Here is a 23081-nt window from a genome sequence, read left to right as displayed (position 1 = left end):
CTGGGGTCAGATAAGCCACCTCAGGGGGTTGTGGGGCAGACACTCCCACCCCTAGGCCTCTTCTTCCACAGTTGGTTCCATTATCACTTTCTCTTCAGTTCGCTCCACGGGGACGATCGTCAACACTCAACGGGCCTCGGCTACGGGCCCCGGGCCGTGGGCGGTGATAACTCACAGACCGAGGCGCCCCCTGGCCTGGTGCCCCCGCCCCCGGCGCCGAGCACCATGGAGACGAGCGGGTGCGGGAGATACGCGCCGCCTCCCCCGGTAGAGATGCGGCTGCAGATTAGCTGCGATCCGGGCTCCGCGGCTGCCTCCCCTCCCGCCCACCCCCTCCAGCCCCGCGCCCGGCTCCTGCGCCTCTCCGGGTGGGCTCCGAGCCCCTCTTCCCTTGCTTTGAGCCCCGAAGAAACCTTGTCATAGGCCCTTGCGCCCCCGCCCCCAGGCCCTGGCGACAGTCCCTGGACTCTCGGTGCCAATGGGACCAAATGGGGAGACCATCCCAGCCTCAAATCAACAGCTTGAAAATGCTGTGGCAGTGGGATGGTGCCACCTGCTGGTCTCTGGGAAGGGACCCGGGGAGGAGGGACTGTGGTGAGGCTCCTGCGGCGCTTCCCCTCTCCATCCTCCATCCAGCGGGGCTGCCGGCCAGGTTGAGAATGGTGGGCACTGGCCCTCAGCTGCCACCCTCCAGACTGCTTATAGCAGCAGCTGATAAGGGCAGGAGGCGGTAACCAAAGTTCTCCCCTGCTCCCAGTAATTGCTGTCCTGGCTTTTCCCAAGACCTCAAGCTCTGTAGTCTGCTGAGAGGCACTGGAAGTATTGGGGTGGGGTGTGGTGGTGGTGTGTGGCGCCCTTAAAACCACAGAAAAGGGAGCAGACTGGTAGCTTCAGGCTACAGGTTACAGCACCAGCTATGCAGGAGGAAAGGAACAAGAGGACTCCAGCGGTTCCCAGGACCCAGGAGCCATACCAGCAAATTTACAAAAAAAAAAAAAAAAAAATTTTATTCAAAAACTGTTTACACAAATGTGTAGCCTATGTACAAAGTACAAAAGAATCCTGCTTCTTGTCCCCACCTCCCTTGAGAGATGTTTCAACTTGGGACCCCTTCCAGGCTGTCAGCTGCCCTGGGGCTGCCTGTGGGCGGCAGCTTCAGAGGGAGGGGCCTTCTCAGACCACAGTCAGTTATGCAACTGCGAAGAGGCCCTATTCCAAGTTCCCCCTCCCAGCAGAGTGGACGCCATCAGCTTTTACCCCTCCCTCCTCCAGACTCCACGGGCGCACATTAAGTCGCTGGTGCTGCCTCTTGCTGCAGGTTTTTTCCAGGAGAGGGGATCAACACTGCAAGCTCTGGACCTCTTTCCTCCTCCCCCAACTTCTTCCACAGTGAGCAAGGTTGCAGACAGAGAGGCGAGGAAAGAAGCCTGGGGCCAGATGGAGGGAATGGGATTGGGGTCGGGGAATGAAGAGCAGGAATGTGGGCAGCAGCATTATAGGCACGAAGCCGGAGCCCCCTGGCTGGGGGCCAAGAGGCCAGGGAACTCCAGGCCCGAGGCAAAAGACCCCTTTCTGCTGTGTTTAGGGACATAACCACAGCCTAGATAAGCTCTCAGCTCACAAAAACTCTGGAGTCCATATTCATGAGATAAAGTATAAAATATCACTCATCACCTCCCTCCTGAGGGGCAGAATCAAAAGACCAACACTGTACTGGAGCAGATCCATGCACACAATTGGGAGGCGAAGCTGCTAACTCAGGAATAAAACTTGAGCTTAGAGACATTACCTGTCTCCTTTCCCTTCGCGAATAATTCCATTCAAACAGCTGCTGAGCAGACTAAGGCTCTGGCAGGAATAGGTCTGCTGCCTGGCGTACCTGTGACCACAGAAGCAGCTTGGTCTCTCCCACACAGACAGACCCAGTGAGCTCTTGGAATGCCTTCATCTGAAGAAGAACGAGGCGGCCGCACACCTAGGACTGCAGAGGCGAGGTGGGCACACCTCGTACACAAACACGCGCGCACGTCTGTACGTGTACGTGGGCTGCCTGCAAAGGCATCAGTATGCACAGCGATAAAAACACAAAATCACAATGAATAGGACCCTGCACGCTAGGGATTGTTTCCACAGAGGAGTGCAGTGTTCGAACAAACATTCAGGACAGCGAGCCTCTGGCGGGGGTGAAGAGACCAGCGGGCGGGGGGAGAGAGGGGTCCAGACTGTCCATTGGGCGGCGGAGGAGTTCTTCTACGTGCCGGGCCACATCCATGGTCTCGTCCAGGTCAAATTCTCCATCCTGGTCGAGCACTGGGTCAGGGCTAGGAGGGGGAGAGGGGTGTCAGAAGGAGCTGGCCTACCGCAGAGTCTCAGGCTCCCGGGGGACAGCGCCCAGCCTGATCCCCATTCAGTCTCCTGGGAACAGGACCTGCTCTGGCTAGATGCCCGCACCGCCAAGCTGAATCAGTCACTGGTTTGTTGGAAGACACCCCGGTTCTAGTCTCATCACTCACAAGCTCATCGAGTAATCTCAGGGAATTCGTTTCCCCTGTCCCTGCCCTCCTCTGTAAAACGAGGTGGTTGGGTAAAGGAGCTCTGCCCATGAGATCTCAGGCACCAGACACTGAGCACCTATGAAGGCCTGGTCCTTTCAACCACATTAAGCCAATCCCCACAGCCACTGGTAAGGTGGGTATTTACTCCACTTTATAGAGGAAGAAACTGAGGCTCGACTATGGTAGGAAGTTTGTTCAGGGCCACATGGTAGGCAAGTGGAGTCAGGACTGGAATTCCAGTTTTTGTGACTCCCAAGCCTGTGGTTGTCCTATGGCAGCAGGCCACCCCTGGCTCGAAAGAGAATGAATCCTCTTCTCTGGGAACTTCAGAGAGGAGCGACATGTCCTATTCCCACAGGACTCCTAAGAACCACCGCCCACCCAGAGATACTCTGTATCAAGCCCTTGCAACAGCCTCACCTGTGCTAAATGCATTACCTGCATTCTCTGGCTTGATCCTGCCCCCAGTCCCGTGTGGTAAGTATTCCATTTTACAGACAAGGAAACTGAGCATCAGAGAGGCTCGATGATTTTCCCAAGGTCACACAGCTAGTCAGCACCAGAGCAAGGGCCCTGCTATATGTAGTTTCACATTGCTCTACGCTCTTGGTTGGCTGATCTCATCCACCCTGCACCTGGGCCTATGCCCAAGCCCGCCTGGCCTGGGTGGTCTCAGACGGAGAGGAGCTCTGGTGTCCTTGCCCATCAGCCTTCTGGGGTTTACCAGCCTGAGGCCGGGTGCCCAGTTCCTCCCCCCGGAGCCCCATGAGAACACAACCTACTTCTGTGGGTACATGTTATAGTGAGGCTGGGGGCACACGGCTGGGGAAGGAGCCTGGTCCATGTAGGTGGCGCCGCCTCCAGCAGAGTCTGCAGAGGCGCTCACAAACCTGTGGGAGGAAGCGGAGCCTCAGCGGGGAGCGGCTCGGGGGCATCTTCTGTCTTTCTCAGGTGTGGAAGGACCACGCGGCCCACTGAGCCTGGGGCTCCGGCTGCAGGGGCGGGGCCCTGGGTACCCGCCCCCTTGTGACCACGCCCAGTTCCCCGCCCCAAGGCTGGGCCAGGTTGCGGGGGAAGGGATCAGGAGGGGAGGCCGTGGGGGGTGAGGAGAGCCAGGTGGGGGTGGGGGAAGGAAAGAAGAGGCAGCAGGAGACCAGAGCCGAACCGGACACTTACTCAGGGACCACTTGCTTGATCTGTGGCTTCACGTATCCGTCCACCGCTTTAGCTGCCGAGGGGGGAAAATGGTGATGAGAACCAAAGTCCCTGGGAGCTCCCAGGGGAGTAGACACCCACCTATGCAGTCGGCCTCCTCCTCCCCACTCCCCACAACGCCACGGGGCTCATCAGGGATAAGATTTCCCAGACTCCCATTAAACACCTGCTGACAGTCACCAGGTGACCCCCCCCCCCCCCAGACCCCTGGTTTCAGTCTCATCCCATCTCCTGCTTTCTTTCCTGGCCCTTGGCTTCCTCTCTTCCTGCCCTCACCCCTGCCAAGGAAAGAGTCCACACCGAGGAGCAAACCCACCCAATGGAGTGGGGCCAGGTTGAAGAGAAAAAAACCTGTTCATTTTGCTGTCTACCCTCAACTGTGAGGGCAGGTTTGAGGGTGGAGAGGGGTGAGGGCAGTTGATTAAGATGGGAGGCGTGCATTATCTGTGGGTCTGTGTGATCCTGCACCTCCCCCCACACCGCAGCCGCTGCCTCCAAGGGCACAGAAGGGAGTCCACTCAGTGTTTTGCTTTGCAGGGAAGAAAGCGAGGTCGGGGTTTCCGCTTTCCAAACTCTCTTCAGCGGTGAGCCCTGAAATCCCCTCCACGTGCCTTGTGCCATCCCACGGACCAACACTCACAGGGGAGATGGCCCCTGGGCCCTTCCTGGGGTGTACCTGCTGCTTAGCCCCGGGAGTGTGTTGGGGGTGTGTTGGGCACACGCACCGAGCACAGGCGTGTAGTACTTGGAGAAGACCTCATCCTTGGGCCGGTCGGGAAACACGTAGATGAGATAGTTCAGGTCCCCCAAACGGTCAGCCAGGGATCGGATGGAGAAATCCCGCGTGGTGAATGGCTTCAGATTCCACAGGTTACGGTCAGCTGTGAAAAGGCCAAGCTCATTCTCACAACCCACCGCCCTCAGGAAGATGATTGGAGCTGTAGGGCTGGGGGCCAGGCTTGTAGAGACATCCAGGTAAAAGCCTGTACTGCAACCCCACCCCTGCTCTCAGCACAGGGCAAGGAAGTGACCACGGGCGAGCAGATACCAACAAGTCTGGGTCAGGACAAAGAAGGACTCGCTCAGCGGTTCTGAAGGCTATGGGGGGTAGTGATGTTAGGTTCTCCCAAGAGGAAAACAATAGAAAGGGACTGGGTTTTTGAGCAACACTCCACCCACCCTCCAAGCTCAGTTCCCATCTTTTCCACTGGACCCCTTCTAAGGATACAGGCCTGATGGAGAATGGGAATGAGGAAATGAGAAAGAGCCACTGGTGCGGGAATGTGGGCAATGCAGGGAACTTACGAGAGTCAAACTTCCAGGCAATGGTGATGCCCCCAATTTCTGAGTCGCTAAAGCGCAACAAGAAGGTACCATCGGGCTTGTTGATGAGCAGGTCATGGGCCTGTTGCTTGTTCACAAAACCTAGGATGGCCCTGGGTGCACGGAGCACACAGTCACCGCTGGGCCACCAGCCACTGTCCCCTGAGCCCCTGACCTCCCACCCCCGTGCCTCACCCGTCATTCCAATGGGGCTTGTGATGTTTCTTCAGCACCTCCATGACCCCGTCGAACCACTGCCAGAAGGTGTAGTTCCAGCCGGGCAAGTTCTCCTGAGAGTCCCCAGGAAACCGCAGGTTAGGGCTTATGTCCCCATCATCACAGGTGCTCCAGGGAGCACTTAGTGCCCCGTGTCCTCACCCAGTGCCCGTGTGCCTAGTTGCTCAGTCGCGTCCGACTCTTTGTGACCCTATGGACTGTAGCCCACCAGCCTCCTCTCCGTGGGATTTTCCAGGCAAGAATAGTGGAGTGGGTTGCCATGCCCTCCTCCAGGGGATCTTCCCAACCCAGGGATCGAACCCATGCCTCTTTTGTCTCCTGCATTGGCAGGCGGGTTCTTTACCACTAGCGCCACCTGGGAAGGCCATCCTCTCAGACACAGGGATCTGGGACAATCCCATGGAGGGGGTCAAAGGTGCAAGGAATTGTCCAAGCTGGATGAGACCTCCAAAGTCCTTCCTGCCCAACCCCTTCATTCTACAGATGGGAAAAGTGCAATGCAGAGAAGGGAAGGGGCCTGGCAAATGAGTTAACATGTTGAGGACGAGAACCTGGGGACCCTGACTTCCAGCTCCGGGTTCTTTCCAAAGTCCTGCCTCAGATCTCAAGGCTGTCTGCACTCCTTGGGGTACCAGCCCCCATCTCTCCTGGTTGTAGGAGAGGGGTCTAGGGGTGGAGGGGGGCCATGGACCAGGTGCCTGTCTGTGAGGTGGGGGAGGGGTGGAGGTAGTCCCAGGCAGGCAGCAGGCAACGTGTCCCTCACCCGGTTGAACTGGGACCAGGACACGGACATGCCGTTGTAGTCCTCGAGGTGGCTGCTGCTGCTGTTGAACAGCTTCTGCGCCAGGAACACCAGGTTCTCCTTGGTCAGGCCCCGGTTGCTCTGCACCTCGGCCTTGAATTTCATGTTGAGCGCCTCGCACAGCTGCGGCCACAGGACTTTGTCGGGCACCGCAAATGGAACCCTGCCCTGAGAGGGAGAGAAGAAAAGGGAAAAGATTGAGGGAGTAGGAGATATTTACACACACACACACACACACAGAGATACCAAGAGGCAGAGGGGAGTGAGAAAAATCCAGGAAAGGAGACAAAAGCACAATGGAAAGAAAGGGGGGACACAGGGGCAGAGGGATGGGTATATAGGGGTAGAGACCCAGACCAGGGCCCTGGGAGCAGAGATCAGGGACCAGATTCCAAGCACCAAGCTCACAGACCTAGGAAACCCCAGTCCCATGGCCCGGAGCCCAGACAGAGCTGAGGTTGTGCTGAGGGCAGGGTGCTCACACCAGCTGCCCCCTGACCACTGGTTTGGCCCAAGGGTGGGAGAAGACCACTCAGCAGGAGCCCTGGGGTTGGGGCTGACCCTGGGAACCTCTGAGGGGCTGGGGGCTGAGGTGGGGGGTCCCGCGGGGACTCACCGGCTCAGCAAAGGCATTGTCCCACAGCACGGTGGCGGTAGCATTATGGTCCTGGCTGCCATGAACGATGACAACCACAGGAAGGGACAGGGTCTATGGGAATCCAGGGAATGAGGGATGAGGGCATATGACCCTGGTCTTGTCCTCCACTTGGGGGAGGCATCCGACCTCCATTCCTCAAGCCCCTTCCGGCAAGCCAACGCAGAAATAAAAAGCACAGCCCATCTCTTTTTGGTCCATTGCCTCAATCCTGAGGGTGGGTGCTAGGTTACTGTGCGATGCTCAGTACTCACTCAGGACTCACTCAGTCCTGTCCTACTCTTTGCGACCCCATCAACTACAGCCCGCCAGGCTCCTCTGTCCATGGTGATTCACCAGGTAATACTGGAGTGGGTTAACCCACAGGGGATCTTCCCAACCTAGGGATCGAACCCAGGTGTCCCGCATTGCAGGCGGATTCTTTACCATCTGAGCCGCCAGGGAAGCCCAGATGCCAGATTACAACCTAGCAAATAAGCACCAGCAGAGTGAAATTAGGTTTTCTGAGAGCATCATGGGGTAACTGGACTGAGCGTATGCAAGGGTTCCAGTCCCTGGCTTTCCCAAGTCAGCTGGGTGGCCTGCAGAGGACAGGAGAGCCAGGCCTCACCTTCACCTGGAACACAAGCTCATTACTGCCAACACTGAATTGAGACTCAAACAGGACCGTGAACTTCTCTTCCGTCACAGACTCTGCGCCTCGCCGGTCAGCTCGCTTGATCCTCTTGAGGGACTGCAGGGCGGGAGATCAGAAGGGGACAAGGAGAAAGAGGCAGGTTAGGAGGACTCAGGACGCAGCTCCGGGCAGACCTCCCACCTCGGGCTTGGCCCAGTCCTCACCATGTTCCTGAAGTGGGCGCTCAGGGTGCCTGTGGCCTGGTGGTACTCCATCACACAGCAGTTGTTCAGGATCTCCCCGCTGCACTCACTGCCAAGCAGAGGGGAACCCGTCTCCACTGGGCCCGGGCCTGGAGCACTATCCTGTATGCACCCTGGGCCCCAGCTTCTCCGGGAGGCCCCACAGCAGCCCCTGACCCCTCCCCTAAGAGCATTCCTCTGGGCTGACTTTTCTCATCAACCTGAGAGCATCCAAGCAAAGCCCCAAGGGTGGAGCCAAGGTTAAACTTCTTTGGGCATCAAGATTGACGTGGGGGCCTTTGGCAGCTTCTAGCCCACTTGACATAAAAACCATGACCCCAACCTAACAAGACCCCTGCCATCAACCCCTGCCCAGGTGGTCCACTGGTCAATGGGCTCCTCTCCCCTCATTCAGAACAAGCAAGCCCACAGTATCTTGTCTGTTTCCTGAACACTCAAGCTCAGTGCCGCCTGGGGACTCCTATCCTTGCCTTCCTGTTACATTCTTTTTTTTTTTTTTTTTAAGTAATGCATTTTACACTTTGTTATTTTTCTAATTTTTTAAAAAGTTCTGGCTGTACTCCGAGGCATATGGGACCTCAGTTCCCCAACCGGGGATCTAACCCACACCCCCTGCATTGGAAGGTGGAGTCTTAACCAGTGGACCACCAGGCAAGTCCCCCTGTTGCATTCTTGACTTTCTCATTCAGGTCTCCACTCAAATAGATCCTCAGAAAGGCCCTCCTCGGCCATCCATGTGCTGTTGCAACATCTATCCAGGCGCTGTGATATTGCTTGGCTTTAATTTTCTGTCTAGACTCTATTGCCTTTTGACGCTGCCTGATTTTTAAGAGTATATGACTGTCTTGTTCCCAGCCCAAAGCAAGCTCTAAGAGAGTGAGAACTCTTCATCATTGTTGTCATCCTAGCCCCAGAGCACACAGCAGGCCTCAGTGCTCAGGAACCAGTCTCTCCTCTCACTCATTCCCGCCCTCCTTCATTCACTCCCACACCCTTCACAGGTGGCCTAGCCTAATCCCAGGACCTCACCCCTGGGTTCTCCATCCACACACGCCCTTTGTCTGCTCCTCCTTTAGACAGGCCCGTGTTCTCTCTGCCCGAACGTCTGCCCTCTCCACGCCCATTCATCATCTCCTAGTCATCCCGCAGCCTTGAAACTAGCTGTCATTCTGTTCCACCCCCTTCATGACCCACTTTCATGGTGCCCGAGTCATCTCCCTTGTCACATGTCAGCAAGTAATCAATTCTCATGTCTGCTGCCTGCTAGCCTAAATGTTGGACCGTGATGGAGCCAAGTTTGGTGTGGATCACAGCAGTGTCCCAGTGCTCAGCACAGGTCCTGGGACACCCTAATAGTGAAATCCTTGTTGATTTACTCTGTGTGCAAGGAGTACCCCCAGACAGAGTGAACTGGAGAGACATGGGACCACATCACAATGCAAGACAAAGAGTGGGACGCCATGTGTGTCCTCATCACCTAGGACCCCAGCTACAGAACAGAGGCTGAGCTGGGGGAGGGGCAGATGAAGGAGGGACAACGTACTTGCGGGTGTTCTCGTTCTTGAGCAGTGACTTGGCCTGCTGCTCGCTGATGATGGTGGCCTTCACCTGGGGGGGGTTCATGTGCACGTTCAGCTTCCCGCCCACCAGCAGGCGCACGGTGGCCGCAAACTTGGTCTGGGTCTTCAGGACCTGAGGGGGCTGCTTCTCGATGATGAATGTGCTGCGGGGACAGGAGATGCTTCAGGGGACAGGGCTCTGGACACTCCCTCCATGTGGGGAGGCTGCCTTGCACCGGGCTGAGCAGGTGCAGGGAGGGCTTGGGGCACAGTCCACCCTCCCTGGAGGTCACTGTGAGTCGGGGGAGCTGGTGGGAAGGGAGGCAGTGAAAGGAACTCAGCGACTAAAACGAATTGCAGGAGACAAACGTCCGTGTAGTGTCCATGAGAAAAACGGGTGGGGTGAACAGCAAGAGGCCATAGCAACAGGGGACAGAGGAGGATGGGATGAGGGTGTGAGGCAGAAACTGAAGGATTTAAGCTAGAGCTCCCCATCTTTAAAGGCAACCAGATGGGAGTGGGGCGTGGCCAGGAGGCAGCAGTCACCTGGTCACCAGGGCTGAGATGATGTCAGTGATGGTGGCGTTGACCTCGGCCAGCATCTCCTCCACGGGGCCGGGGATGGGCAGCTGCTGGCAGAGGTGCTCGGCTCTGCGGATTTGCTGCCGGTTCTGCCAGATGATCTCCGCCAACTTCTCACACCTGAACGTGAGCCCCGGGGCCCAAGGGAAGGACACTGGCTTCACCCACATCCTCCAGGCCAGAAGCTGGCAGGCGCCCAGGCGGGGACCAGGCCCACACCCAGCTCCAGCTCCAGCCCCAGGAAGGCCTGGCGCCCAGGCCACCTCGCCTATTCCCTGGGCACAGCAGAGATGCCTTGCCTTCCAGAAACCCAGAGAAACACCCAGGAGGAGCGATGCTGACTGGGGTCCAACCAGCCTGAGCGTCACTTTGCCACCTGCCCCACCCCAGCATCCAAGCCAGTGATGCCCCTCCCAGGGCAGGGGGCACAGGAAGGGACACCAGCGTCAGCATCAAACCAGAACCACTGGTGGGATAAGACCCGTGCCCAGACAGAGGGAGCCAGCTGCCTGTGCAGACGTGGGAACAAACAGCAGCTGGCAGCATCACTCTGAGCCCCTGCTGCCCCTCCCTGCCCCCCAACCCCGGTACCAGGACTGTAGCACATCCAGGCTGCCCTCGGGGGGACCACCGTTCCCCGCCAGCTGCTGCCGCCGCTTCCACTGGATCAGCTCGTCATCCAGGATGATGGTCTGCTGCTTCCGCAGCAGCTGCAGGGTCTTCTGGTGCTTCTCGGCCAGCTCCTGAGGGTCGGGAGGTGGCTCAGAGGGCCCTTCTGGCTCTCAGAACAGCCCTGCAGGGCCTCCTCCTCCCAGACCAACTCTGCCCCTCAGGCCCCGCGGGGAAGAAGGCCCTGGCCTCCTGCCCCGCCGGGTCCCGCTCTCCTCCTGGCTCTCTGCCTCCCTCGGGGTCCCCGGGAAAGCTCGGGGCGTCACCGCCCCCGCGGGAGGGCAGGGACGCAGAGCCCACTCACCACGCGGTACTGCTGCAGCGTCTGGGCCTCGCGCTGCAGCCAGGCCTCCAGCGACACCTGCTTCTGCTGGAGGGCCGTCTCCCGGCTCAGTCGCTCCTGGGGGTTCAGCTGGGCCAGCTGGGCAAATTGAGCTGGAGAAGCGGACGGGACACCATGACCATGACCTCCCCGGGCCAGCCGGGGGCCCATCTGTTCTGGAGGCAAGACCCTCGCGGGGACAGGTCTGACCCGCGGCCAGTCGGGTTCCACAGCAACGGGGCCAGAGATGAGAAGGCTCTGGTCCCTGTGCCCTGACTCTGAGCTCCCCTCGGGGAGTGGGGAGATGGAAGCCTGGGGGACAGCTGAGGAGGAGCCTGCCCTGGCCAAGCCCCATCAGCCCTCTTCACCCCATGTGGGGTCTGGCTTGGAGCCACCATGTCTGGTCTGAAGTGAACCCCGCCATTCACCAGGTGGGTGAACTCGGGCAAGTCACCCCGCTCTCCTATGCCTCAGTTTCCCCACCTGTAAAAGGGGAGTCTCACGAGGCATCTACCTCAGCAGCTGCTGGGAGGTTAAATAAGTGATGAGACAGAAGATGCTCAGGAAGCTGCCCGGCACCACTGGCCTCCGAGGGAAGTCAGTCATGGTTAACGGGCTACAAGAGGGGATGAAAGGCTGACGGAGCAGCTCTCAGCTCCAACCTCACGGGCACAGCCTCGTCGGAAGGCTCTGCTCCACGGGCTTTGTCCTGTCTCCCAGGCTCAGCAGCCTCTCCTCAGGGAATGGGGGCTTCTTCAGGCGGTGAAGGTCCCTAACGTGCTTGTCCAGGTTGGTCACTGTGAGCTCAGCTGACCAACCAGGAGAGAGACACAGAGAGAGCTGGGCCACTGCGACACGAAGGCAGCGAGATTCCCTCAGGAGAGCGAGGCAGTTTCTCTCCACACCAGCTCTCAGGCAGCTCACCAATGGCAGGAATACGTAACCAGGCCTCACTGACTCCCTCTGCAAACAACCTGTGATGAAATGCTTAAGACACGGGAAGTAGAGAGGATGATACAAGGAGCACCTGTGTGTCAAGAAGCCGCTTAAGAAATCAAGCACTTCCACGGTGAAGCACCTGTACCCTCCCCTGCTGGTAACCCCATCCCTCCCTCCACAGCTAACCACTGTCCCCAGTGTGGCATCCAACCCTCGCCAATGGCCTTTCTGAACATCCCAAGGGTCTCATTGGGGCTGAGTTAGAAGATGTGACCGTCAGTCAGCAAGTCTCGGTCAAAGTCCTGGCAGGCCTCTGAGGGCCATGTCACACGGCCGAGACCCTGTCCTATGGACGCACAAGGCTGGGACAGACTAAAGCAACTCTATTCAGCCAGGAAAGCCCAGAACGAGAAGAGAACTTAGAAATAGGGCTCCATTCTGACTGCAGGGGATTGAGCAGGCAAGGAACAGAGCAGAGCAATCTGGACAGCCGCCTCGGAATCCTGCCACCCACAGGGAGACAGTGATAATCCCAACGCTGGGACCTGGCTTCCTTATGCAAGTGACCCACTTAGGTCTCTCCTGGCAAATTGCAGAAGCTTCCGGGAAGGACGCCAGGAGACGTGAGGCAATTGTCTGCTCCACTGGAGGGAGCTGAGACTGCCCTCACATGAACAGATCAGTCATCTGTGTTTCTGATGGGTGCACTTGATAAATGAGACATTGCATGATGGGGACAAACCCAAACCTCACAAGTAGGAAACAGAAAACCCAAGAATAGGATCATCAATTCTGTCAGCCAGTCAATGGCCTTGGGTAGAAATACTGAGTTGAAATCTCCTGTTCCCTAAATTTGGAAAAGGGCTATCCTTTCTTTCAAGTCAATCTGGGATGGATTCAGATGTGATGAAGATCTGCTCTAATCATCCCCCCAACTTTTATTCAATGCCTGCTATGACTCAGGCAATGCACTAATCTCAAGATACAGAAAACACCCACAGGGTAGGTCAGGAGGAAAGCTTAAATGGTTAAATTAAAACAGCATTTTTAAAAATTTAAACAATTAAAAGGAAGAACAAAGGAACAAAAACCAAAAAGGGACAAAACAAAATAAACATTAAAATGTGGGCCTCAACAGACGGGTATTTAACATTACATTAAATATTAATAAACTAAACACCTCAATTAAAAGCAGAGATTGTCAGAATAAATACAAAAAGACTCAACTATGTGCTCTACATTTCGAATTTTAAAAAGCATGAATAAAAAACGAAATAGAACTGCCATATAGAAAAAAAAAAAAAGAATTGCCATATGACCCAGCAATCCCACTTCTGGGAATACACACCGAGGAAACCAGAATTGAAAGAGACACATGTACCTCAACGTTCATCGCAGCACTGTTTACAATAGTCCCGACATGAAAGCAACCTAGATGTCCATCGGCAGACAAATGGGTAAGAAAGCTCTGAGAAGAGAACTTAGAAATATGGCTCCGTTTTGACTGCAGGGGACTGAGCAGGCAAGGAAAAGAGCAGAGCAATCTGGACAGCCACCTCGGAATCCTGCCACCCACAGGGAGACAGTGATAATCCCAACACTGGGACATATACACAATACATATACACAAAAGAATACTACTCAGCTATTAAAAAGAACGCATTTGAATCAGTTCTAATGAGGTGGATGAAACTGGAGCCTATTATACAGAGTGAAGTAAGTCAGAAAGAAAAACACCAATACAGTATACTAATGCATATATATAGAATTTAGAAAGATGGTAATGATGACCCTAAATGTGAGACAGCAAAAGAGACACAGATGTATAGAACAGTCTTTTGGACTCTGTGGGAGAGGGCGAGGGTGGGATGATTTGAGAGAATAGCATTGAAACATGTATATTATCATATGTGAAAAAGACCGCCAGTCTAGGTTCGATGCATGAGACAGGGTGCTCAGGGCTGGTGCACTGGGATGACCCAGAGGGATGGGATGGGGAGGGAGGTGGAGTGGGGTTCAGGATGGGGAACACATGTACACCCATGGCTGATTCAGGTCAATGTATGGCAAAAACCACTACAATATTGTAAAGTAATTAGCCTCCAATTAAAATAAATTAATTAATTTAAAAAAATAAATAAAAAACATGAATAAAAATACATTGTGTTAACATAGAATAAAAAGGCTGGAGGCATTTATAGTAATATCTGATAGACCCCAGACAAAGAGTGATACCAGAGATCAAGAAAGATATTCCATAATTATTAAGGGGTCAATCAATCAGAAAGGCATAATAATTCTAAGTAATTATAAATAACTATAAATATATATGCTTCCCTGGTGGCTCAGACTGTAAAGAATCTGCCTGCAATGCAGGAGACCTGGGTTTGATCTGATCTGGTCCAAGATTTGGGAAGATCCCCTGGAGGAGGGCATAGCAACCTACTCCAGTATTCTTGCCTGGAGAATCCCCAAGGACAGAGGAGCCTGGTGGACTACAGTCCATGAGGTCGCAGAGAACTGGATATGACTGGGAGACTAAAAGTGAAAGTGAGTGAACCCGTTCAGTCGTGTCCGACTCTTTGCAACCCCATGGACTATAGCCTACCAGGCTGCTCCATCCATGGGATTCTCCAGGCAAGAATACTGGAATGGGTTGCCATTTCCTTCTCCAGGGATCTTCCCGACCCAGAGAATCGACTGAGCAACTAAGCATGGCATAAATATATATGTATCTAATAATAAAGCTTCAAAAAACATAAAGGAAATAATTACATAAGTAATCGGAGAATTACACAATATAGTAGACTTGATACCTCTCTATCTATAGGAGCAATTAGGCAAAAATAAATCAATAAAGATATATATCAGTGGTTCTCAAAGTGTGAACCAGGGACCCCTGAAGGTTTCCTAAAACCCTTACAGGAGGTTCACAAAGCCAGAACTATTTTCATAAAATTGTAAGACTTTATTTGCCTTTTTTTCTTTTATTCATTTATAAGTATACAGCAGAGTTTTCTAGAGGCTATAAGATATGTGATATTACAACAGATTGAAAGCCAGATCCAGGTATCTCCAACTAAGCTTAACATTAAAGAGATTTGTAAAAATGTAAAAAAAACAATGCCACCCTACTCACTAAATTATGTTTGGAAAATATAGATATTATTGGTTTCTTGGTTTGTTTATTTTTTTACTTCATTATGTTAACACTATATACTATGTTAAATACATTAACATCATTGAATTTATTATTGGTACCTTTAAATGAAACAACTTCAGAACATACATTCTTTTCAAGACCACAAAATACATTCATCAAGATAGAGCACATGCTCGGGCACAGAACAAGTCTCCATAAATTTAAAAATATATGTGTATATTCTCTGACAACAATAGAACTCAGCCATGAAATGAAATCAATAATGATATGAGATCTAGAAAAAACTGAAATATTTGGAAATTAAACAATATATGTCTAAATAGTGTATGGGTGAAATAAACAGAAGAGAAATTAGAAATATTTCAAATTGAATGATAATGGTCTACAGCATATCCAAGATGATAAGATGCAGCTAAAGCATTAATGTGAGGGAAATCAATAGCTCTGAATATATACATTAGAAAAGAAGAAGGGTCTAAAATCAATGACCTAAGGTTCTACCTTAAGAAGTCAGAAAAATAAGAAGAAGGAAAAGGTGGCTTCCTGTTCTCACTTAGATGGGGGTGATACAGCTCTGGGGTCAATTTGAAGTGGAGGAAGATGAGTCATGTTTCAAGGCTCCTCAAAGTGTACCGTAAGGACACTTAGTGGGGTTAATTCCTTCTGGGTTAATTTTTTCCCCCATACCCTAATTATGGCAGCCACTAGAAAATTGTAGACCTAAGAGACAGCAGAGTTTTCCACTGTCACGTCCTCCTCCCATCTTTACGTCCTATTAGTGAGGCTCAAGAAGGGGCATTCCTGGAGTTCCACCTCTCCCCAGCCTGGTTCAACCAGGGGACTCCCAACCTAGGTTTTCCCTCTGATTGAGGAACACTCTGTCCACATTCATTCATTCGTTCACCGAGATACTCATAGAATACTGGTTAATAAAATATAGGGATTTTAATGAATATTGCCAGTTAATATCCAGTTCTGCAACTTACAAGAAGCCCAGGCCAAACTGCATGTTCTCTTTGAACATCAGTTTTATTATTTGAAAAAAAAGGAATAAAGAATACTGGAGTGGGGAGCCATTCCCTTCTCCAGGGAATCTTCCTGACTCAGGAACCGAACCTGGGTCTCCTGCATTTCAGGCAGATTCTTTACCATCTGAGCCACAAGGGAGCCCCACTTAATTCTTAGGGCTATGGTAAAAACTGTATTGAATAACACAGTTGTGTTGAGTAAAGGTTGTATTGAATAAGGGTTTAGCCTGGAGCTTGGCCCACAGCAGGGGCTCCATCACTGGAGATGATGATCCATCACTTGTCCCAAGCTTTGGGTAAGGCTCTGGGGAGACAGACATGGACCTAGACCCAACCCTGCAGGGGTTCACAAAGTGGTCTCACTCTGGTCCTCCAAACATGCACTGCCCTCCCACACCAGGCTCACCCTGGATCCTCAGGCTCTCCTGATACTGGATGATGAAATACTCTTGAGTCTGCTGCAGCTTCTTCAGCTCATTCTCTGTGTCCTGTGTGACCAGTCGCAGCTCCTCAAATGTCTGGTTGATCTGAAGGTGTTTCTGGGACATGGCATCAACCAGAATCCCAGCAGAAGAATTACCCTGGAGACATATCAGGGGAGGGTGCAGGCAGCAGTGAGCTGGGCAGTGAGGATGGGAGAAAAACCTCAGGCCTTGGGGACCACCAATACTACAGACTCCAGATACCAAATCTAGAATAAGAATGAAGGGTACTTTGAGTCAGAAGAGTCATTTGCCAAAATAGGGGTGGAGAGGGCAAAGGAGGAGAAATGGGTGACCAGGCAGACTCTGGTAGAAACGTCTATTGCAGTTCTGACCTCCATCTGAGTACCACACACAGGTCCATTTGAGTTCTCTCTGGAGAGACTAGAACCCAACCCATCCCAGGAGTTAGCTGAATTTTCCTACTAAAGATGATGACCCCTCATTTCAGAGTCATTCACTGATCCCATGCCATGATGCTAGATGCTGGGGACATGATGGGGAACAAGGCCGTGTGAACACACATCATCTGTGTCCTCACTAAGACCTCGGGACTGAGGGAAGAGGGTGAACCACTCACGGGTGGAGTCCTGAAGATCCCCAGATGAAGGTACAAGGAGGCATCAATAAGGGCTTTGTGGATCCAGCCATTCAGCTAACCTGGTTGAATCTATTCCTTCAACCACGTGTTGGTCTTTTTTAAAATTTTACTTATTTATTTTTGGCTGTGCTGGGTCTTTGTTACTGCTCATGGGCTACTCTCTAGTTGTGGTGCGAGGGCTTCTCATTGCAGTCGATTCTCTTGTTGCAGAGCATAGCATAGGCTCAGAGCTCAGTGGTTGTGTCCCATGGGCTTAGGTGCGCCATGGCATGTGGAATCTTCCTGGACCAGGAATCGAACCCATGTCTCCACCATGGGCAGGCATATTCTTAAGCATTGGACTCCCAGGGCAGTCCTCAACCAAACCTTTAGGGCCTCTCCAGTAAACTGCTCTCAGAATAAAACCCAAACTCCCTTCACAGCCTCCACAGCCCTAGCCAGGAGCCTCTGCCTACCCCACCCCCAGCTCCATTGTTGCCCAACCACACTGGCCACTTTCTGTTCCTTGGATACACAGGGAGTTCCTGCCTCAGGGCCTTTGCATGTTTTGTTCCATTATCCTGGAACATTCTGGCACTAAATCTTTCTGAGGCTGGCACTTCCACTGGCACCTTTTCAGAATGACCTCTGCTGAAGAGTTATATTAAAATAGGACCGCCCTACGGAACGTGTCATATGCCTGCATGTTCTTTCTTGCCTGCCTCTCTGCAGTAGGATGTGAGCTCCCTAAAGACCAAGACTTTGTCCCGTTTGGGGCACAACAAAATCCTCAAGGCCCAGGACATCAGAGGTGTCCAAGAACAGCTTGATGACTGAAGGACTATTTTCCCCCCAACTATAACAGCACCTGCCTTGTAGGCAGGTATTTCTTAACTGGAACCGGACTCATTCCTATGTTTACAGATAGCTCTGTAATTGCACCAAGTAAAAAATTGTACCAGTTGACCCTTTGTGACCTGGCTTCTGCCCAGTTGGCTCCCTTCTCCCCAGTAGCACTAAACACTTAAAATTCTTCAAATGTCATAAGATGGCTTGTGCCTTCCTGCCCTCATATATACTGTTGCTATTTATTTATTTTGCATTTTCTTTATTTCTATTTTTGGCTGCACCTTGTGGTATGTGGTATCTTAATTCCCCCACCAGGGATCCAACGCATGCCTCCTGCAGTGGAAGGGGGAGCCTTAACCACTGGACCACCAGGGAAATCCTACTGCTGCTATTTTTTACTAGAAAACTCATTCCACCTTCTTCCTCCCTCTTTCCTCATTATAGTCAGGCATCTTTCTCCTCAGGACACCCTCCCCACTACTGGCCAGCCTGCCCCAATCTGAGTTGGGTCCTTTTTCCATATCGGCTGACTTAGCACTCAGCAGAGTCCTAAAGAATCTATCACAGCCTGAATTCCTTTTAGGTGGAGGCCAGGACTTTATCTGTTTCTCCCATCCTAGTCCAATGTCAGATGCACTGCAGGACCTCAAAAATGTTTACTGAATGACTTCTCAAATTCTTGACATCAGTGTCCACCACAAGTAAATAATAACTATGACTTCACTTCAGGCACTATTCTGTGGTCTTTACCTAGGGGATATCATTTAATGAAATTCATTTTGCTTTACTGCAGATAATGTACCATTTGCACCACTGTCCAAGCATATGTCCAAGACCTTTATGATTTCGGAACCTGGGGAACAGGTCCCTGCTCTGCCTTCCTGGGCCTCGCTTCTCTGAGCTTTCCCAGGTTAATTCTTCTGACACAGACTTCCATTTCTCCTCATAGACCCCACCAGAGGATATTTCTTCTTTTGCCCCTGGCCTCACTTATTCAATGACAAATCTTTTCCCTAGTGATTTGTAATGCCATCTCCAACATAGATTGAGTTTCCAGATGTGTATGTGTTTTTAGGGCTTCCTCTTCTTCATCTGTATATGTCTGTTCTTTGCTCTGGGCTTCCCAGGTGGCGCAGTGGTAAAGAATCCACCTGCCAAGGCAGGGGACACAAGAGATGTGAGTCTGATTTCTGGGTCGGGAAGATCCCCTGGAGTAGAAAATGGCAACCCGCTCCAGTATTCTTGCCTGGAAAATTCCACAGACAGGAGCCTGGCAGGCTACAGTCCATGGGGCTGCAGAGAGTCAGACACAACTGAGTGATTAAACACACATCCTTTGCCCACATGGTATCTCATTTAATCCTCGAAATAGCCCTATAGGGTAGATGCTATGACTACCCTCATTTATAATAGGAAAAAACCGGAGGCTCAGAGAGGTTAAGTAACTTGCTCAAGTAACACAGCTAGTAAGTAGTAGGGCCAGGGAGTGGGGCTCTGTGTGTGGGGGGAGGGGGGTCAATCTACACCTGCATGTAATACAGCCTCTCACACTTGCCCGTGTATTTCTTTGGTGCTCTCTCTTGCCAGTGTTTATAAAACAGAGCTGTGTCTGGAGAGGAAAGCAGGTGAAAGGACTTCTCAAAACCTTTCCCCAAACCCAAGGGACACTCACATTGTTGGCTTCTCGGACCAGCCTCTGTTCATTGTACAGAATATGGCGGATGCAGCGCACCAGCTCCATGGGGCAGCGGTCATACGTGTTCTGAAAGAATCCAACAGCGGCTGCCAAAGGCCACCCTCTGCTCCCACCATGCCCACTGCAGTGCCACCCATTCCTTCCTCTCCTCCAGCCTATGCCTCAGCTTCCACTCGGAAGCCTCAGGAACTGCCACCAGAACCTCTATCTCTCCTTGACTTGATTTCCCCTCCCAGATCTTCATATTCGGTTCGCAGTGCCTTAGAAACCCACAGGTTACAAAGTACTTCCAATCTGCCATCTCCTTTGACTTGTGCATCAGAGAAACCCTATGAGATAAGCAGAAACCATTATCCTCATTTCACAGATTAGAATACTGATGCTCAGAGAGATTGAGTACTTGTCCAAAGGCAAACAAGTGAGTGAGCATATGACTCAAGACTCGGGGCATCTAATGCCAAGGTCAAGGTACTTTCCACTATAGTCCTGGCCCTGGGTTCCTATTTTACTTCCTTTTCCACATCCCCCACACCCCAGGTTTCTCCTGTTTCCTGCCTCCTTTGGGATGGACTTTTTATTTCCTTGGCACCCTGCTGCTTGTATTCAAGAAGGCTCTCTAAAAATTCAAGTGAGTTCCAATAAATGCTCATCTATGATTACCATCCACATCCCTTTCCTATTTCCACAAAAATTTCCTCTCTCCCCTATACACCTTCCTCCCACACCCTCATCTTACATTAAACCCTTAATTCAAGGCTCCAGGACAACTCTGCTCCTCTCGCACGCCACTTAGGGCCTTTAAAAGAGCCCTAAGAGGGATGTCTGGTTGCCCCATCCCCTCCTTTCTAGAATCTGTCGGTGTTCCTTTCTCTCACAACAGAATTTTGACTCAGGCTACTCCCATCCCTTCTGCCTGATCTGCCCAGAAAGTGCTTTCACCCATCCCCCTTCTCTTGGGGACAAACATGCCCCATCTCTTACTTTGTCATACTAAGGGGATCTGACAGGTCTGATGTAGAAAGAGGGGGTGGGGGAAACTGAAGCACAGATAAGCTCAGGGCCACACAGTGAGTCAGTGGCCAAACCAGGAAAAAACCCAGGGGTTCTGGTGCTGGAAAGAGAAGGCGGACACTGTTTCCCTGCAGATGGCTTGCAGCTCACGCCCACCTGGAGCTGCGTGGCGTAGTGCCCCAGCTTGATCTTCAGTAGGAACCCGTCTTCCCCCACTTGGTGCTCTGCCTTCTTCTGCAACTCCTGCACCAGGCCCTCCAGGAGCTGGGTGGCCTGGGCCCGGTCCTGGGGATTGTCCAGGTCGATGGCGTCCCTTAGGGCAAGGCAGGAGAGAGAAACCTGCTATGGTGCCTCCTTGGATGAGGAGGTCGGGTACCAGGAAGGACGGGAAAATCCCAGGCTCCTGACCACAAGACTTGCTCCCCGCAGTTCCACGGGCATCAGAGTCTAGAAACATCCCCTCTCCCCTCCCAGACTCCCATTTCCCTGTTCCCCTTTCCCTGGGACACCACCCCTTCCGCACAGGGAGGGACAGCCAGGATCAGAATCTCCCCAAACCACCAAGAGAAGACGTAAAGGCCAATGGGGCCCAGATGGTTAGGGACCCGCAGAGCAAGGCGCTGGGCAGGGGCACCTACCACGGCTGGCTCTCAATCCACTGCGCCAAGTAATGTCGGACCTCGATGGGGAAGTGCTGCCCGTATAGCACCTGCATCTGGCGCAGGGCATCTCCCTGCAGCTGCTGGGCCTGGATCCAGCCCGCCATGTCCGTTCACCTAGGGCGAACAGAGCGCTGAGGAGGTGCCTTCTCGGCACAGGCGTGGACTGGGCCTGCCCCTAGCCCTGCCATGCCCACCCATCCCTGGACCGCGGTCAGGCCAGGCCCCTCCCCTCCCACAGACACGCTTTCCTGTGCGGGAAGAAAGACGGTGAGGAGGGGAAGGCCGTCCTTCCCTCCAGCGAGGAACCCGCTGAGGCTTGGGGAGGGGCTCCCGAAAGTCAGGTGCCCTCCCCCTCTTCCTCTCCCCTCGCCCCACCGGGGCTTCCCGGGGTGGGGGTGGGGGGAACAGCTAGAAACTGAAAGAGAAACTTGATGGCGGAGGCCCTCGGGCCCTCTGGGGAGGACTGCAAACACCCCCTACCCTGCTTCGAACTCCGAGTCTCAGTTTCTGGGAACGCGGGGATATTCCAGCCCAAAGCTAGGGCAATGCCACCGAAGGTTTCCCCTGGACGGCTCGGCCACCGCTGGCACGTGGCTGGGGTGTTCAGGAGGGCGGGCTGGGGAGACAAGACACTCCCTCTCTCGGGCTGCGCCCCCCGCACCTCGCTGTGCCCCGACGTCTCCCACTGTCCAGTCCGACAGCGCCCCCTGCCCACCGCGGGCGAGGACGGCGCCCACCCTCGGCCTCCTCCCTCCATTCGCGCGTCCCGCGTCCCTCGTCCACGCGGCGCCAAAACTCCCTCTGGGTCCCGGGGACCGTCCCCGGCGCCCCTCCGGCTGTCGGGCTCCGGGGCCTGCGGGGTGAGGACCCGGGCGGCAGCAGCAGCAGCAGCAGCGGGGTGCCCCCTCTGGGCGCGCGTCGCCGGGGACGCGCGGCCGGGGCCACCCACCTGGTCGTGCCGGGCGGTCCGGCGACGGGGCCGGCGCTCGCTCCCGGCCGGGGATCCTGGCGGCGGCGGCGGCGGCGGCTGTTACTACAGGAAGGAGCCGAGAGCAGCGATTTCCTCCTCAAAGGTCAGCTGCCTCTGACAGACCATACACAGCGCGCGAGCTCTCGCCAACACCCCTCCCAGCCTCGGTCGCTCTCTCCCCGCCTCCGCCCTCGGTGGCTGGCTCCCCGGCGAGTGCAAGGCGGCGAGGCGGGGCGGCGCCGAGCGCGGGGGGCTGCCCCGACGGCGGGGTCCCCCGGGAGTCCCAGCCGGCCTTCGCCGGCGACCCCGTGGAGCTGCCGCAGACCGTGCTGGGCAAGAGGGGCGGGAGTGGCTGCAGGATGGGAGTGGGAGGGCTGGGAAATCCCGGGCGCTGGAAATCCCAGCGCGGGGCCTCAGTTTTCTCATCTGTCAAAAGGGAGGAGGAAAGGGTTGGAGCAGCTGGAGATGCGGGCGTTTGTCATCTTCTGAGCTTCTAGATTTAAGAAGTCTGATGTGTGTGTGTGCGCGCGCGCGCGTGTGGGTTGGGGACACAGCTTTTGTGATCTCAGAGGCAAAGCCGTATTGAGGGGAAGGGCTGGGGATTCCAGAGATTGCCAGCTCACCTAGAGGCCCCCCTGCCCTGCCCCTCCTTCCACGACTTTTCTGTTCACTCCCCTGTGCAGCAGAAACAGGAAAGAACCCTGGCAGTCAAATATTTTAAGCCCTGGAAATTTTGCAGATGAGAAATGGAGTCCAGAGCGGTGAGGGGGCCTTGCCTAGGGTCCCACAGTGGGCACAGGGCCAAGTCTGCAAACCATGGTCCATACAGGATCCTACCTCTCCGTTCACCCCCAACCCGGTCACATCCGAGGCTGGTCATATCTTCAGAAAGTCCAGGGAGAG

General features: G+C 53.7%; 1 protein-coding gene across 2 annotated transcripts; it reads right to left on the bottom strand.

Moving 5' to 3' along the window:
* Nucleotides 1–980: 980 nt before the first annotated feature.
* Nucleotides 981–22305, bottom strand: LOC122695122 (signal transducer and activator of transcription 5A). 2 transcript variants are annotated; one of them, XM_043904629.1, is made up of 20 exons: nucleotides 22158–22305; nucleotides 21689–21824; nucleotides 21185–21322; nucleotides 20703–20859; nucleotides 19512–19601; nucleotides 16335–16509; nucleotides 10781–10911; nucleotides 10399–10550; nucleotides 9772–9927; nucleotides 9210–9389; nucleotides 7628–7715; nucleotides 7398–7520; nucleotides 6749–6841; nucleotides 6094–6300; nucleotides 5289–5383; nucleotides 5076–5206; nucleotides 4496–4651; nucleotides 3732–3783; nucleotides 3338–3445; nucleotides 981–2321 (listed from the first exon to the last, which is right to left on the bottom strand). In XM_043904629.1, the coding sequence occupies exons 3-20, from the start codon at nucleotides 21310–21312 to the stop codon at nucleotides 2159–2161; spliced, it is 2385 nt and encodes a 794-aa protein (XP_043760564.1). In that variant the 5' UTR covers nucleotides 21313–21322; nucleotides 21689–21824; nucleotides 22158–22305; the 3' UTR covers nucleotides 981–2158. The 2 variants fall into 2 exon arrangements, with proteins under 2 accessions (XP_043760564.1, XP_043760565.1); XM_043904630.1 differs by lacking the exon at nucleotides 21689–21824 and having other exon boundaries at nucleotides 22158–22299.
* Between the last annotated feature and the right edge of the window lie 776 nt (nucleotides 22306–23081).

Source organism: Cervus elaphus, chromosome 5 (assembly GCF_910594005.1).
Source record: "Cervus elaphus chromosome 5, mCerEla1.1, whole genome shotgun sequence".
NCBI classification, from domain to species: domain Eukaryota; kingdom Metazoa; phylum Chordata; class Mammalia; order Artiodactyla; family Cervidae; genus Cervus; species Cervus elaphus.
Note: the sequence above shows the minus strand (reverse complement) of the source record. Positions and strands in the feature narration are given on the sequence as shown.